The sequence below is a fragment of the Physeter macrocephalus genome, chromosome 9, assembly GCF_002837175.3.
Source record: "Physeter macrocephalus isolate SW-GA chromosome 9, ASM283717v5, whole genome shotgun sequence".
Taxonomy (NCBI): Eukaryota; Metazoa; Chordata; class Mammalia; order Artiodactyla; family Physeteridae; genus Physeter; species Physeter macrocephalus.
In genome coordinates, this window is record NC_041222.1 from 88,482,472 (window position 1) to 88,498,842 (window position 16,371).

The 16,371-nt window shown below is 39.5% G+C and overlaps 1 protein-coding gene across 7 annotated transcripts in view; it reads right to left on the reverse strand.

Moving 5' to 3' along the window:
• Positions 1–235: 235 nt before the first annotated feature.
• AUH (AU RNA binding methylglutaconyl-CoA hydratase) overlaps positions 236–16,371 on the reverse strand; it is a 174,802-nt gene continuing 158,666 nt past the window's right edge. For 5 of the 7 annotated variants that reach the window (XM_007109401.2, XM_028494170.2, XM_028494169.2 and 2 more), the window contains 4 exons: positions 11,846–12,033; positions 8,700–8,750; positions 7,101–7,148; positions 2,474–2,946 (listed from right to left, as the gene is read on the reverse strand). In XM_007109401.2, coding sequence (XP_007109463.2) covers positions 2,869–2,946; positions 7,101–7,148; positions 8,700–8,750; positions 11,846–12,033 — 365 coding nt within the window. In that variant the 3' untranslated portion in view covers positions 2,474–2,868. Of the gene's footprint in view, positions 1,138–2,473; positions 2,947–7,100; positions 7,149–8,699; positions 8,751–11,551; positions 11,668–11,845; positions 12,034–16,371 lie in introns of those variants that run through there. The other 2 variants (XR_003681316.2, XM_028494171.2) reach the window with 2 other exon arrangements.

The window sequence follows — 16,371 nt, forward strand, 5'->3', positions numbered from 1 at the left end:
TGGACCCCAAATCAGAGCAAATGTAGGGCCTCACTTAACCAGAAGAGGGAGTTAAGATTAAGTGAGGAAAAGGGTCAATGGGTAGCCAGCTATGAGTCCATATGAAAATTCAGCATTTTCTGTTAAGTACGGTATACATGAAATGACACCCCACTACTCTAGTCCAGGTCCAGAGCGCTATTCTAAGTATCGTCAGAAAAGCAACACTGTGTGACAAGCCAAATTTCTTGACAGCCAGAGGGGAAAAAAAAAGACAGGAAAACCATGTCTATTTTTTATTGAAAACAACACAAACTTGAAATGACCCTTTAAATCACAGAAAATGAATCACAGGAAATGAGTCTTCTTTTGGTCATGATCACAAGTCCTCTCTTGACTCAGAATCTGTGTCACTTGGAGACCTCTTTTTCTTTCAGAGATTAAGTTATAAATTAACCAGCACTACATTACATCAAGACTAGTAGGTCTCCTGCTCTGAGATAACATGAAATGTTTTTCCCCTGAACTCTAAGTGTGCCTGGTTAATCATCCTCCCTCTTGGTCACCTTTAACTCATCTGAGCATATGGATACATCCACTGTGTTACCAGCTTGCATCATGTGGTTTCAGTGTAAGGACTCGAAAACACTGCAAGCCCTGGAGGAAAACAAAAGGAGCTGCTGGCCCACGTGCTGGTGCAGGCACTCGCTGAGGGACGAGCACCCGCCCCCCCACCAGCACCCAGCCACTGGGCTTCGACCCACGGGGAGTATTAGGACCACCCCCCAGCAAGATTGCCCTGCTGAAGAGAAAACCAAGAGAAAGGCAAACATCTATACAGACAGCTGGGCAGACACGTTGAAGTGACTACAGGATGAGGTCTTTGCTTTCAGATACACTCCATTGACTTAATCACTCCAGGGACTTAATCAGAACTTGTTAGGAAATTAAATGGCGTTCAATCAGCAGCAGACTACGAATCCAAGTTAGGAGAGACAAGTCACTCAGCACACTCAATATTTTTCCCCATGAACATCATTATTTCCTACTCAGTTGGAATGGAAGTGGCATTTGCACATGTCACGGACAGAGCCAAGGGGTCCTGAAACGTCTGAAGGATGATGAAAACAAGGACCAGCACTTTATTCGCAAATTATCCTGCAGGAAATGAATGGTACAAGTTTATCAGCAAAGTGTACACACCACCAGATACAATCACCACAGAGCCGAATGTAAATTTTAATAAGCTCCTTTCACATGATGGCGATCAGCTGAGCAAACATCACAGTCTGCACAGAGTCAGCAGCAAAGGTGACAAAGAGCACAGCGCTTGCTGTAGTACAAGGACGCGCATAGTAAGCAGGCCTGCCCCCTGGCAGGGTGCCCATCAGCTGAGGTTAAGTCCACGCTTACCTCTTTCAAAGATTCTAGAATTGAGATTGAGAGTTCAATTTCTCACATTAAAACACAAAAGTTTCGGTGATTTAAAAAATTCCAAGCCTATATGCTTTAAAAGGGCAAGGAAGCTGTGGTGCAGAGCATGGGGATGCATGAAACAGGCAGTCACCCATGTGTCGAACTTGACTTCACTGCAATGAAGCACAGCTGCAGTGTTCGGGGACAGTGGGGGGGACCCCTGGAGCTGGCAAATAACAGGCGTGGGTCCTGGAAAACGGGGGCTTCTCAAGCACTGCTGGACTCGGCCCTGGATGCAGCCTCAAAAGGCAGTGTGGTTTGATCAAATGAACACAAAATAAAGCTAGTCCAAATTCGTTCAGGGAGCTGTACTGTTCTGCTCCCTTTTGCACACTGAATTCTACAGCTATTTCCCACACACTTCCTCTCTGTCCCACAGGCAAGGCTATATAAACTCACACACCCCTGGAGCTCCTCCATTTCTAGTTGCTTACCTGGCCAAGGGTAGAAAGGCATGATGTTTGTTAGAACGGGGAGAGAGGGGTGATGTGTTCACCTCCTTTCCTTACTGAAATCAGCTGCAAATAGCTGGGGAGAAGGAAGCAGAAAGCAGGCTCCACTTCACCCTTAATCTAGGACCAAGCGACTTCTAAGGGCCAACCTTGGCTGCACCATTTTATTTCTGGGCTAGGCCAGGGGGCCAGGCCACTTGCTAGGAGGGCTTAGAGGTACAAGAGTTCCAGGTCTCCAGTTGGCCTCCACAAGGCCTTTGGTCCCAGTCTCTGACTGGATTAATTCTCCACCATCCGTACTGTATTCTAAGACTGACTACGTAAAGAGGTCACCTGACAGAATCAGCAATGGAAAGGTGGTTTCTTCTAAAATCCAACATGCAATGATTTATTCAATACAAAAAGAATGGGGTAAGAGAAAAATTTCCACGTTTTCTTTTCACTAATTTTACTTATATTTGATAATTTTCACTCAGAATTCTATCAGCTCCTTTTTCAGTATGAGATGTATGTGTGTGGGTGCATGTGTACAATCCCTTGGAAACTTTATTTGGTATAACTTCACATTTTTGGTACATAGAAATAATTTTATTTTCATACTGTAGCACAGGAGACATACGATCAATATTTTTTTCCTAGCGTGTGCAATATATAAATTATTCACATTAAAAAATTAAGAACAGAAAGCCTCATGTACGGGAGGTATTTAAAAATGTATACCTAATTTAGAATTGGCATTTTTGACAGTATACACTATTAGCTTCACAAATCTGAATGAAAATGATGATACACATTTGAACAAGTACATATAGGGGTCCACTCCAGATACCTAATTCAGTATATGGATAGCTCGCGCTTCACTTTGGTCGCTGGGATTCCAGATGCTGAGGCATACGTGAATCTGAAAGATACTTCCAGAAGTATATTTATTACACTGGCATTTTAAAGATTTCTCTTTCTTCTACTCTCCTTTATAACGAGGGGTCCTTTTCTCTTTAAAAGCAAGAAGACCTTCAAGTCTGTCTTTCGTGGGAATAGTCTAAGAGAAGCAAAACATTGTTATCTATGCCAAAAAATAAAGACAATTGTAAAAGTTTAATGAGCTTTAACTAAGCAAACTAATTAGAAGACAATCTAAAATTTTGAAATCATTTGAACAATTTAAATTATGTGACCAATTTTTTATTTTTTTTTTGCGGTACGCGGGCCTCTCTCTCACTGTTGTGGCCTCTCCCGTTGCGGAACACAGGCTCCGGACGCACAGGCTCAGCAGCCACGGCTCACGGGCCTAGCCGCTCCGCAGCACGTGGGATCCTCCCGGACCGGGGCGCGCACCCACTGTTGTGGCCTCTCCCGTTGCGGAACACAGGCTCCGGACGCACAGGCTCAGCAGCCACGGCTCACGGGCCTAGCCGCTCCGCAGCACGTGGGATCCTCCCGGACCGGGGCGCGAACCCGTATCCCCTGCATCGGCAGGCGGACTCTCAACCACTGCGCCACCAGGGAAGCCCTATGTGACCAAATTTATCATTCTAACTCTAAGATGCTTTTTTTCTCATTTCAAATATACTTCAATAAAATGGACTTTATTTTTTTTAGACAATTTTAGGTCTACCAAAAAACTGAGCAGAAAGTTCAGAGTTCCCATATACTCCCTCAAGCCCCCCCCTCCACTGTTTCCCCTATTACTAACATCCTGCATTAATGTGATACATTTGTTACAACTAATGAGCCAATATTAACACAATATTATTAACTAGTCCATAGATTACATTAGGGATATTCCATGGGTTTTGACAAATGCATAATGTCATGTATCCACCATTACAGTATCACAGAGAAGAGTTTCACTACCCTCAACATCCCTAATGTGCTGCCTAGTCATCCCTTATCCCCCACCCCAGTGTCTTTTCCAGAATGTCATATAGTTGGAATCATATAGTATGCAGGCTTTTTTTTAAGACTGAAATCCTTCACTTAACAATATGTATTTAAGGTTCCTTCCTGTCTCTTCCTGGTAGGATAGCTCATTTCCTTTCATTGCTGAATAACACTCCACTTATACATGTACTACAGTTTATCCATTCACCTACTGAAGGACATCTTGGTTGTTTCCAAGTTTTGCAATTAGGAATAAAGCTGCTATAAACACCGGTGTGTAGGCTTTTGCGTGGACATAAGTTTTCAACTCATTTGGGTAAATATGTAACAACATGATTGCTAGATCCTGTGGTAAGACTATGTAAGAAATGGCCAAACTGCGGTATCCTGTTTTTATTTGCATTTCTTAATGACATATGATGTGGAGCATATTTACCTATGCTTATTTGCCATCTGTATGTCTACTTTGGTGAGGTATCTCTTCAGACCTTATACCCAGTTTTTAATGGGTTATTTTCTTACTGTTGAGTTTTAAAAACTCTTTGTATGTCTTGGATACATGTCCTTTATCAGATATATGTTTTGCAAAGATACTTTTCCCAGTCTGTGGCTTGTCTTTTCATTCTCTTCACAGTCTTTTGCAGAGTAGAAGTTAATCTTAATAAAGTCAAACAACAATTTTTTCTTTCATGAATTACACTCTTGGTGTTATATCTAAAAACCCATTGCCAAACTCAAGGTCACCTAGAATTTCTACTATATTATCTTCAAGAAGTTTTATACATTTTTATTTTACATGTAGGTCTATGGTCCATTTTGAGTTAATTTTTGTGAAGGGTGTAAGGTCAGTGTCTAGATTTTTTTTTTTTTTGTAGTTGAATGTCCAGATGCTTCAGTACTATTCCTTTTTAAGACTATCTTTTCTTCATTGAATTGCCTTTCCTCTTTTATCAAAGATCAGTTGTCTATATTTGTATGAATCTACTTCTGGGCTCCCTATTCTGTTCCATTGATCTATGTGTCTTTTCTTTTGCTAGTAACACACTATTTTGATTATTGTAGCTTTACTGTAAGTCTTGAAGTCAAGTAGTGTCATTCCTCCAACCTTGTTCTTTAATAGTGTGTTGGCTAATCTGGGTCTTTGGACTTTCCATATAAACTTTAGAACTGGTTTGCCAATATTAAGAAAATAACTTTCTGGAATTTTTATTGGGATTGCATTGAATCTATGATCAAGTTGGGAAGAAGTGACATCTTAATAATATTGAGTCTTACTATCCATGAATATGGGATATCTATTTGTTTAAATTGTGATTTCTTTCACCAGAGTTCCCTCTTTAGCCTGTTGATGTGATGAATTATATTAACTGATTTTTGAGTGTTGAACAAGCCTTGCATATCTGGGAAAAAAATCTCACTTGGTTGTGGCCTATAATTCCTTTTATATATTGTTGCAGGTAGCTTGCTAATATTTTGCTGAAGATTTCTATATCTATGTTCATGAGAGATAATGGTTTACAGTTTTCCTTTCCTGTAATGTCTTTAGTTTCGTTATCAGGCTTTCTTGTAATGTCTTTAGTTTTGTTTCCTTTCTTGTAATGTCATTTGTTTTGTTATGGAATGAATTAGGAAGTATTCCTTCTGCTTCTATTTTCTGGAAAAGATTATAGATAATTGGTGTAATTTCTTCCTTAAATGTCTGATAGAATTCACCAGTGAAACCATCTGCGCCTGGTACTTCCTATTTCGGAAGTTTGTTAATTATTGATTTAATCTCTATAACAAACATAGGACTATTTATATTATCTGTTTCTCCTTGGATGAATTTTGGTATATTTTTGTCTTTCAAGGAATTGGTCCATTTCATCTAGGTTATCAGATTTGTGGGCATATATAGTTCACAGTATTCCTTTATCCTTTCAATGTCCATAGGATCAGTAATAAATAACCTTTCTTGCATTTCTGATATAATTTTTATCTTCCTTTTTCATTGATTATCCTGACTAGAAGTCTGTCAATTTTATAGATCTTTACAAAGAACCAACTTTTGGTTTTGTTTTCTATCTATTGTTTCCCCTTTTTCAATTTCACTGATTTCTGCTCTAAAGTATTATTTGTATTCTTCTGATTTGGGATTTAATTTGGTCTTCTTTTTCCACTCTTGAAAGGTGGAAAGTTATTATTGATTTTAGATCTTTCTTCTTTTCTAATATACATATTTAATGCTATAAACTTCTCTCTAAACATTGTTTTTCATATATTCCCACAGATTTTGATAAGTTGTAGTTTCATTTTGATTTAGTTCAAAATATATTTTAATTCCTCTTGAGACTTTCTCTCTGACAAATGTTATTTAGAAGTACACTGCTTGACCTTATTAAAAAGATTACATCTCACCATTAATAGGTGGGGTTCCATCTATCTTTCTGTTATTGACTTCTAGTTTAATTCCATTGTGGTCTGATGGAACACTTTGTATGATTCCTGTTACATTTGATAAGGTGTGGCCAAATATGCTTTTAAAATTTTTCTTCAGACTCTGAGGTTGTCCATTTGTAAGAGGTTTGTAATTTAGTTCTCTCATGGTATGTGCTCATCAATGACAGGTGGTAATTTATATATACAGACCAAGCACAGAGTAACACTCTAGCTATTGCTCCTAATTCATGATACTGCCCTGCTTAAATGGGATCTGACACAGTTTCCAATTCTCAGAAAAGGTAGAACAAAACTCTTTTGCTACTTTAGATGCCTTAAAACAAGCACCTAAAGTATCTTTCATTTAAAAAAGGATGGGAGAAAGGAAGGGAGGAAGGAAGATTTGTTCCTCTATAAAAAGCCCTATTAATTTGTGTACAAAAAAGAAAACTGTGTATGTAATCGAACTAGTGAACTTTCAGTGGGTAGGAGGAAAGGCTCAGAACATCAGGAAAAGCCAATGAGTCTCAAATACTGATGTTTCCTGGAGGCACGTGCTCACAGCTGCCTTCCTCACACCTCTCTACCCTGGAGTGAAGGTTCAAGACCACACCCAGAAAACACAACGTGAGCCAGAGAGACAGCTACAGCACAAATGGTACTAACTTAACTATTCTAAGCATTTTCTAAATTACATAGACAGGAGCCATTAGTATGTGGAACAGAATCAGTCGTAAGAGCCGGTAACAGTCAAACAGCAGAAACAAATAATTTCAACCCATCTGTATGATTTTGTAATAGTATATATATATCATGTTTCAGTGATATATAATTTAGTTGACTTATACAGAAGGTAAGGGGTATCTGCATTGAATTTGTGGTTGTATTACATACCTGAGCATAACAAGCTTCTTCTATGGCTAATCCTGTTACTAAATCGACCTGAGGATAAAAATATAATTCATTTCAGCAAGAATTACTTTTAAAAATACAGTATACTCAATATAAATATAAATTCAAATTTAATAACCTTATTCCAAAAGAAAAGAATTCTTTGATGTAATACAGCAAATCAGAAGTATGACCAGCACGAGAAACTCTGGAACCAGGCTGCCTGGGTTCAAATTCTGACTCTACCATATGGGAGCTGTGTAACCTTGGTTACCCAGGTTATTTAACCTATCTTGCCTCAGAGAGATGTATCTGAACAAGGAGTTAATTACAGTAGCAACCAAATGGGGTTATTGTAAGGATCAAATGAGTTAATCTAGGTGAAGTGTTTATAAAGTACATAAGCTATATATTGGGTTGGCACATAGTTAGGGTCATATAAGGTTTTTGCTATTTGCACTGTTACTGTTTTTTTTTTTAGAGAATTTTTTTAAATGAATTCATTTTATTTATTTTATTTTTGGCTGTGTTGAGTCTTTGTTGCTGCGCGTGGGCTTTCTCTAGCTGCAGCGAGCAGGGGCTACTCTTAGTAGTGGTGCGCGGGCTTCTCATCGCGATGGCTTCTCTTGTTGCGGAGCACGGGCTCTTGGCGCGTGGGCTTAGTAGTTGTGGCACGCAGGCTTAGTTGTTGTGGCTCGTGGGCTCTAGAGCACAGGCTCAGTAGTTGTGGCGCACAGGCTTAGTTGCTCCACGGCATGTGGGATCTTCCTGGACCAGGGCTCGAACCCGTGTTCCCTGCATTGGCAGGCGGATTCTTAACCTCTGCACCACCAGGGAAGTCCCAGCATTGTTATTATTATGTAAGAATTTTTAAAAACCAACTACTTTGTAAATTTTTTAAAATGTATTTATTACTAACATATTTAACCTCTTTTTACTGCTGTGAAGGCCAGGAAAATATAGTGGCCTCTGGGTCTGCAAGGAAGAAATATCTTTCTTCAAAATTCCTGTAATTAATTTATCCAAAATACAACTGCTGTAATGAAAAGCCCAATGTAAATGGGTCCCTGCATTGCTCCCTTGCCCTGCTTACTTCTCCCCTGTCCTGGGGCCTCCACTCCTTTGGAGCTATCTCTCCAGAGTAACCCCAGGGCCCCCTGGAGGGTTTATGTGTGTCTCACTGCAGAAAGCACATCAAGAAGTTAAAGATGGTCTCCATCTTTAGGAGGAGATTTGAGCCAGGAAGTTCTCCTTAGAACATTTTTTTATAATATGATACTGGTGCTGAGAATACACAGAATGCCCTTTTCCTTTGGTTTTCTATGAACTACTAGCCAATAAATCTATTAACTCAATGGCATAAATAATAAGCATGTCATATGCTGCAGGGCATCAGTGAAATTACTGAATTCTGTGTTTATGATACTGAAGCAACAACAGATATAAGCAGAATGCAATCACTGATGTAGCTAAAAAGAACCTCAGTAGCTTTCAGTAATCACAGCAGTGAAACAGCTATATTTTAGATTAAAAAATAATGGTTCATTTAAGTTAAATCTCCACTACCTATTCCAACAAGAAACTCAAACTTCAGGCACTCACCTCCATCCCTTGATTAATTGCTAATTTTGCCACTCTCATTGCAACAGGTCCCTAAAATTCGAATTAAAGAAACATATTTTAATTATTTATGCAAATCATGTTGTACATCTCAGTCAAATTCAGAAATTCCTTTTGCTGGATCCATGGCATAGAGGCAACAATGGCTGTAAGACAGTTGATGGAAAATTTATTTTAGGAGCCTTGCAAGGCCTTAATTAAACAGCAATTGTAATAATCTATTGCACCAGCATGTTATGCAGATTTCACAGGATGCTGTGGCACAGCAAACTATATGCTTGGAGGTCAGCAGGTGGTATGTGTCCAGTAGAGGGCTTTTCATTGTTCAGCAAATTTCCCTACAAGTTAAGTAGGAAAAAGAAAAGGAGGTAAAGTGTTTGGCACAATAACACATCCCTTAGTGGTCTGACAGAACCCTGGGCTTGAGATGAGGCTGACACTATTGATTAACATGGGATTCAGATATCATCTGTTTCAGGCAGTGGAGCTGTATCTTTCTGCCCTGGGCATCAGTAACTAACCACGATGATGATGTATTAGTAAAGATGCATCCTCCAGGCAGTGCTCCCACATCACACAAAAGCTTCAAGTCCAAAGAAGTCCTTCAGGATCTGTGAGGGTCACAGAGGAAAGAATTGGGAGTCCTCTGCGAGAAGGGACACATAACTTTGTCTTAGAAACCATAATCCTCCAGATGGAATTTGATTATTTGATCAAATAATTATTTGATCAAATAATTTATTTTAAATTCCTGAAAATTGTTTACTGGGTGATGAATTAGAATTCAATGGCATGTTTTAAAGCATCTTTTGAATTAAAATGCAAGAGGCTCTAAATAACAGGCACAACAAAGGACTCCAATAAGTGAATGCATAAATGTATGATGGCATGAAAAATGCCATTTTTCGGTTATCTACTTTAACCTATCTAAATTCTCTTCCTAAATCACATGCTGAAAAATCTTTTTCAGAGACTGCAGTTTTCTGAGTCTTAGGCAAGTATCTTAGTTAGAATCCTTCCAGATGTGGTTTGTATGTAAGTTACACATACTAGGTTTTTTTTTTTTCTTTCAAGATCATCAATTCATTTTTTTTTTTTTAACAGAGTGCTCCTCTCAACAAGAAACTTATCCATTCACTTTTATTACCAGCTGACCCAGACAAGTGCTAGTCAAATTTCCATATGCACACAACTCCCCAAGCCCCTGGTTAAAATGGAGATGCAGATTCAGGGGTCTGGCATGGGTCGGGGATTCTGCAAGTCTAACATGTTCCCAGCGGACGCCTGGACTGCTAGTCCACAGACCACACTTTGGGCAGCAAGGTTTATAAAACTGGAGAAACAGGAAAATGAAAATGCTATTAGATATAACGCTTAATTAGTTTCTCTTTTAAAATAAAAAACCAGTGCCTCTTCTTTATATACAAACATTTTTCCTTAGAAAAATGGAAGTAACATATAATACTGAAATCACCTCGAAATACTAATTTTATAGAAGCTTTCTAATTATTTAGAAGACTAATCATTTAGTAACAAGGTCTGTAAAAATGAAGATTATTCCACGTCAAATTCTGTTTTGTAACTTTTGTATACAGTTTCACAGTCACACATTTTCCAAAGTCATTTGACATCTCCCTTCACCTGGGGAAAAATTAATTTCAGCGATTAATGTTCTCAGAGGCGTGTCCTTCAGATGAAAGAGACGATGAGTTCTGCCTGGTTTACCACGTGGTAGGGAGCAGCCAGATGTCAGGTTGGAGGTGGGGAGAAGGGGGCTCTCGGGCAGGGTGAGCTGTGGGCAGTGATGGCATTAACAGCACTGCAGTCACAGGAGAAAGAGCCAGTTCCCAGGAGTGAGATAAGGAACCTGAACCACAGAGGTGCCAAGGGGCTAATGAGCCACCTGGGCAGAGCTCTGGAACAGGGAGCTGAACGCTCCCATCCAAGGATCAGGAGAGGCTGTGAATCTCGGAACTCGGGAGCTGTTTTTTTTTTCTTAAACTAGTAAAAGTCTTTTCTATTTGCTCTCTCTCCATCAATTCAGAGTATAAGACCCTGTGTTACCTCACATGGGGAATAAAGTATACAAGGGCCCTGCCCTGGAGGAGCTTACAGCTCATAACTTAACTGAGAAGGACTGAAGTAGCGTCAACAGCAGGCAGTGTGGTTTTAGAAACCAACTCAAATGAGAGGACCCGTCTGACAGCTCTCAGGGGACAGGTACATCACAGCCGACCTGGGCCTTGTCTTACAACAACGAACTCCAAGGATGCCTCCCGAAACTGGATGCGAAACTCCAGACCAATGTGGAGGGCGCGTGCATTTTTCTAGAGAGAGAGTTCATGAGATTTCCCAAAAGGACCCATGGCCTTTGGTTACAAATACTGAGAGGTTACAAATACTGTTTGAGTTAGAAAGGAAGTAATTTTGACTCCAGAAGTTATAAAACTTTACACGCCATTAGGAATAAAGACAAGTCGCTAATTGTTTACATAGCAAAAATCCTTTAATCCATGATTTCAGAAGAAAGGAATATTTGAAAAATACTCCTAAAAGAGTGAGAGAACCAAGAAACCCTTAATACAGGTCCCTCGACGCGCTATTATTAATATTACTCATGAGGATTATGATCTGTGAGTAAATGTGCAGTGAGTCCCAGATTTGAAGTGTAATTGTGAGGAAGCATACTGTGCACAAAGGAGTTAAAACAACGTCTACATCACCATAAAAACAAACACAATAAGACACACAACTGGTGCTGTTCAAGCAGGTTATCTCAGGTTATGGGATCTCAATGAAAGCTCACTTGGCATAATCAACTCTGGGCTCCTTACTTGTGTTTCAGTTTGGGGGCGATCCAGTGTGACAGCCCATCCGTCACTGTTTCTCTTCATGTGTACAGTTCAGGTCAGAGGGCTAGCTGGCAAACAACTTAAGTTGCTGGGAAGTTCTGTCCCACGTGATAAACATGCATGTGATACATTATCAACGTATGGCTACAACAGGGGCCTCAGATAATCTTCAAATCTTAATTTTAATTCTGAAGGCTCTTAATATTAATCTAGTCAATTTGTTATAAAGTTATCTAAAAAGAGTAAAAAAAAAAAAAGGAAATGCAATTAAAATACCTGAGGTAAAAACTCTCTTGCTAGGTCCAAGGCCTTTCTATAGGCAGCGTCCCCCTCCTGGTTCTGTTCCAGAACATGGCTGATCAAGCCCACTGCTTTGGCTGCTTGGCCATCGAGCACACGTGCAGAGAAGATGAGCTCTTTGGCCAGGGACATCCCAATGGCACGTGGCAGTCGCTGCGTGCCCCCTGCAGAGGGGAAGAGACAGAAAATGCAGGCAATGATTTGACACCCTTTCCTTTTAACATTTCAATGTTTCATTTCTTCTTTTATAAAAACAAACCAGGGCCAGAAGTTTATGTCAAAATTAGTAACTGGAAAACTACTTCAAGACAGAACCTAATTTCCTAATTAGTTTATAAAATTATTAATACCCCCAAAGCACTTAAGAACCTTATATCATTATTAAGTGATCCCGACACTGACCATTACTTGCACCATGGCTGGTGTGTTCCTGAATCCAATCCACGATCATTACCAAGTCAGGAACCACAGCGTGCACCGCAGTTGCGGGGGTCAGGGGCTGGTTGGGGAAGGAGTTTTCTCTCCCTCAGCCAGTTCACCAGAGGAATGACAGGTCCATCAAGCTTGGCATTTCCCTTTCAGTTTAGATAAAACATCAAATCCTGAGCAATTCAACTCATGTGCTTTTGAAGACTCATTTACAGTAAATGAACCGTAAACTAATTTTAATTTAACGAAAATAAAAACAGATAATTACTCATGAAAACAGGCTTCGTCCCGGGGTTTTATTTTTCAGTGCAAGTACTAATCATCCCCTGATGCATTAATCCATTAGATCCATCTATCTGCTCACCCCAGTATCTTTGAGTGAAGAGACTGGGATCTCATTAACTAGAAAGCTGGACAAAAGCAGGTAATATTCTGACTGGGAGCTTCAATTTCTACCAACAAGAATATGACAACAGCTGCAAATCCTAAATCTTATCTTATAAGTCTTACCCTTAAAGTGGAGGCTGCACGGCCCAGGAGGCCAAGGAAAGGCTGGCTGTGAAGGTTCAGAGGACAAAAAGCAAACTGATGGCCAAACATCTGAACAAGCTCACTGTGCTTCTCTGGCCCACAAAGTTTAAACTTTTTTTTCTGCACTAGTTACCAACATTTATAAACTGGGTGGGTGATTTCATATAAAAGCTAACTTGTACCTGGAAGTTAACTGCAGCTGCACCTTTTAGATGCAATGCACTCGATTCTGCCACAGCCTCCACCACTTCCTGCTACTCCAGTACTACAGACTGAGAAGTTTTGATTTTCTTTAAGCAACATTAAAAGGCAGGCAAAATATACTCTTATTCACATCTCAACCAAAAGTGGGGGGGGAGACAAGTTTCAAGAAAGCATATTTCCCTTCAATAATTAAGTACATTCCTACATGTTTAACAAACAAAGCATGCCAGCATTGCAAGAACATAGCTTATGATGCTATTATTAAGCAACCATGTTGAGAACGATGACCGTGTTTTGAAAATACAGGTGATTAAAAAAAAAAAAGAAACAAAAATAAACCTCAAAAGGATTGACATTTTCAGTAGGGATTGTTTTTGAACATTAAATGAGTACTGCTTCTGTAAATTGCAGTTACTTATTGCTCACACAGCCCAAGCAGTTACCGATGGTAAATTTAAAGGTATTTTACACGAGGAGGCAACAAATGCGTGTGAAAAAATGAAGCAATGACAAATTTAAATCTAACTGTAAACAATGATGTTGCTCAGTGTAGTAAAGATAGGTCTGAAAACTTAAGGAACAAGCTATATGGAAAAGACAAGTTATTTACAGTGTTTCCAATGGCAGCTGATTAGAACAGAGATATAAATAATACAACCCAGATAGCTATATTTACTCATGGAGCTGATGAGGATTTTCATGAGACTAAAGTACTTACGGATATAGTATTCATGATAAGCACACGTTAGGAAATGATTCTCTGCTGTGTTCTGTGAAAAGTTTAATGTAGATTGGTCAAAATTAACGAATGTGACCCTCAACAGTCATTGTTAGTGCTGCACTTCTTATTCAAGGGAAACTCAACATTTTGCAAGTCCACTTAAGCCCATTCATCGTATTATTTTGCTTATGGCATGATTCTCCAGGAATAAAGATTTTATAAATATTTAACAAAGGAACAGTCATGAAACTAACACCATGAAACAGAGCTGAATGGCACTGAACTCTAAGCTTTGATGGATGAAACGGATGCAAACCTAACTGTCTGCTGCAGGGCATGATGTGAGTGTGAGAGGCCTGGTGCTGAAGAGATCTTTCTGTTCTGTTGAAAACACTGCATCATAGGATCCAAGGAAAAATCCTCAGCTTGGCTCACCAACCAACACTGCATCCAGGATTTGGCTTTTTTGGTTGACATCACAAGCTATCTACTCTAGGAACCTCATGTAAGTGCAATCATACAGTATTTGTCCTTCTGTATGATGGACAGAAGGTATGTGTCAGAACTTCATTCCTTTGTAAGGCTGAATAATACTCCGTTATATGAATATGTTTTGTTTATTCATTCATCTATTGAGGAACACTTGGGCTGCTTCCATCTTTGGCTATGGGGAATAATACTGCTATGAATACGTGTACACAAATATCTCTTCAAGACCCTGCTTTCAATTCTTTTGAGTAGACACCCAGAAGTGGAATTGCTGGAACATACAGTAAATGCGTGTTTAATTTTTTTTGAGAAAGAGCCACACTGTTTTCCACAGCTTCACCATTTTACACTCCCACCAATAGGGCACAAGTGTTCTAACTTCTCCACATTCTTACCAACACTAGTTACTTTGTTTTTTGATGGTAGCCATCCTAATGGGTGTGAAGTGGAATCTCATTGTGGTTTTTGATTTGCATTTCTCTAACAACTAGTGATGCTGAGCATCTTTTCATGTGCTTATTGGCCTTTTGTATATCTTCTTTTTAATTGGGTTGTTCTGCTGCGGTTTGAGTTGAGGGAGTTCTTTATATATTCTGGATATCAATTCCTTATCAGATACATGACTTGCAAATATTTTCTCCCAATTCATGGGTTGCTTTTTCACTGCTGACAGTATCCTTTGAGGCATGCAAGTTTTTAATTTTGATGAAATCCAATTTATCTATTTTTTCTTTTGCTGCCTTTGCTTTTGGTGTTATGGCCAAGAAATAATTGCCAAATCCAACGTCATAAGTTTTTCCACTGTTTTCTTCTAAGTTTTGTACTTTCAACTCTTACATTAAGGTATTTGATCCGTTTCGAGGTAATTTTTGTATATAGTATAAGGTAAGGGTCCACCTTCACTCTTTTGCGGGCAGAAATCCAGTTTCCCTAACACTACTTGTCAAAAGGGACATGCTTTTTTTTTTTCTTTTTTTTTTTGCGGTACTCGGGCCTCCCACTGTTGTGGCCTCTCCCGTCGCGGAGCACAGGCTCCGGACGCGCAGGCCCAGCGGCCACGGCTCACGGGCCCAGCCGCTCCGCGGCACGCGGGATCCTCCCGGACCGGGGCACGAACGCGCATCCCCTGCGTCGGCAGGTGTACTCCTAACCACTGGGCCACCAGGGAAGCCCAAAAGGGACATTCTTAAATAGTTACACAAATATGTGATTTAATTTGCTCATTCTTACCAAAACTTTATCTTTAGGAAACCTGTTTGGTAAGAAATTATCTGGCCCACTTTCATATGCTGCATTCAGTTTGCAGAAATCAAAGACTGATAGTTTGAACTATACTTTTACTTTATGGAATTAAAGGTAACTGACTCTTCACTAGCTCCAGGTATATAATTTCAACCTTTATAAAAATGATATGACCTGTTCAGTTTGCCTTTGTCAATTAATACTGATAGGGTGAGCAATGAGCCGTACAAATGGAAGTTACTGAACTGCAGTGCAATACGACACAAAAAACTAAATATGATTGATGTGGAATCTCAGACTTCTACAACCATCTCAGGAATAGTTACTCCAAACAGAAAATCTTTTTATGCCAACATTCTCGTCCAGTTTGGAAGTACTTCTGTGTATGAACAGCTATTTTCTATTATGAAATAAAGCAATTCGCTCATTAGGGAAGCAAGGTTCACTATAGCATTGCATCCTGCAACCCAAGAGACAAGATGTGCCACTGAGACCTGGTGTGGAAGAAAAGGCATCAGATATTTTAAGTTCCAAAGACAAAAAGAAGTACTAGAGGGAATTTATTTCAATTCATCTTTTATTAATTCTGAATACTAAATTCCAATATTAGTTTAGAGTTAGGTAGAAGTGAAGACAGTGTGCTGTACTTCTGTCTGTTGATTTTCTTACACCAGGCTTGCTTCTATAGATCACACAACCTGCTTAGTTCCAATAGGGATTTGAGTTCAGGATCACTAAAGTGCCATCTCTAGATACAGTCTTGATGACTGGAGAAATTAAACAGTAGAACTAAAAACAGGGTTGTCCCCAGTGGAATTAAAATCATTCCACTCTGACAGCCGCCCTAATGTATTCAAAATCACACAGGTCTGAGACTCTATTCAAA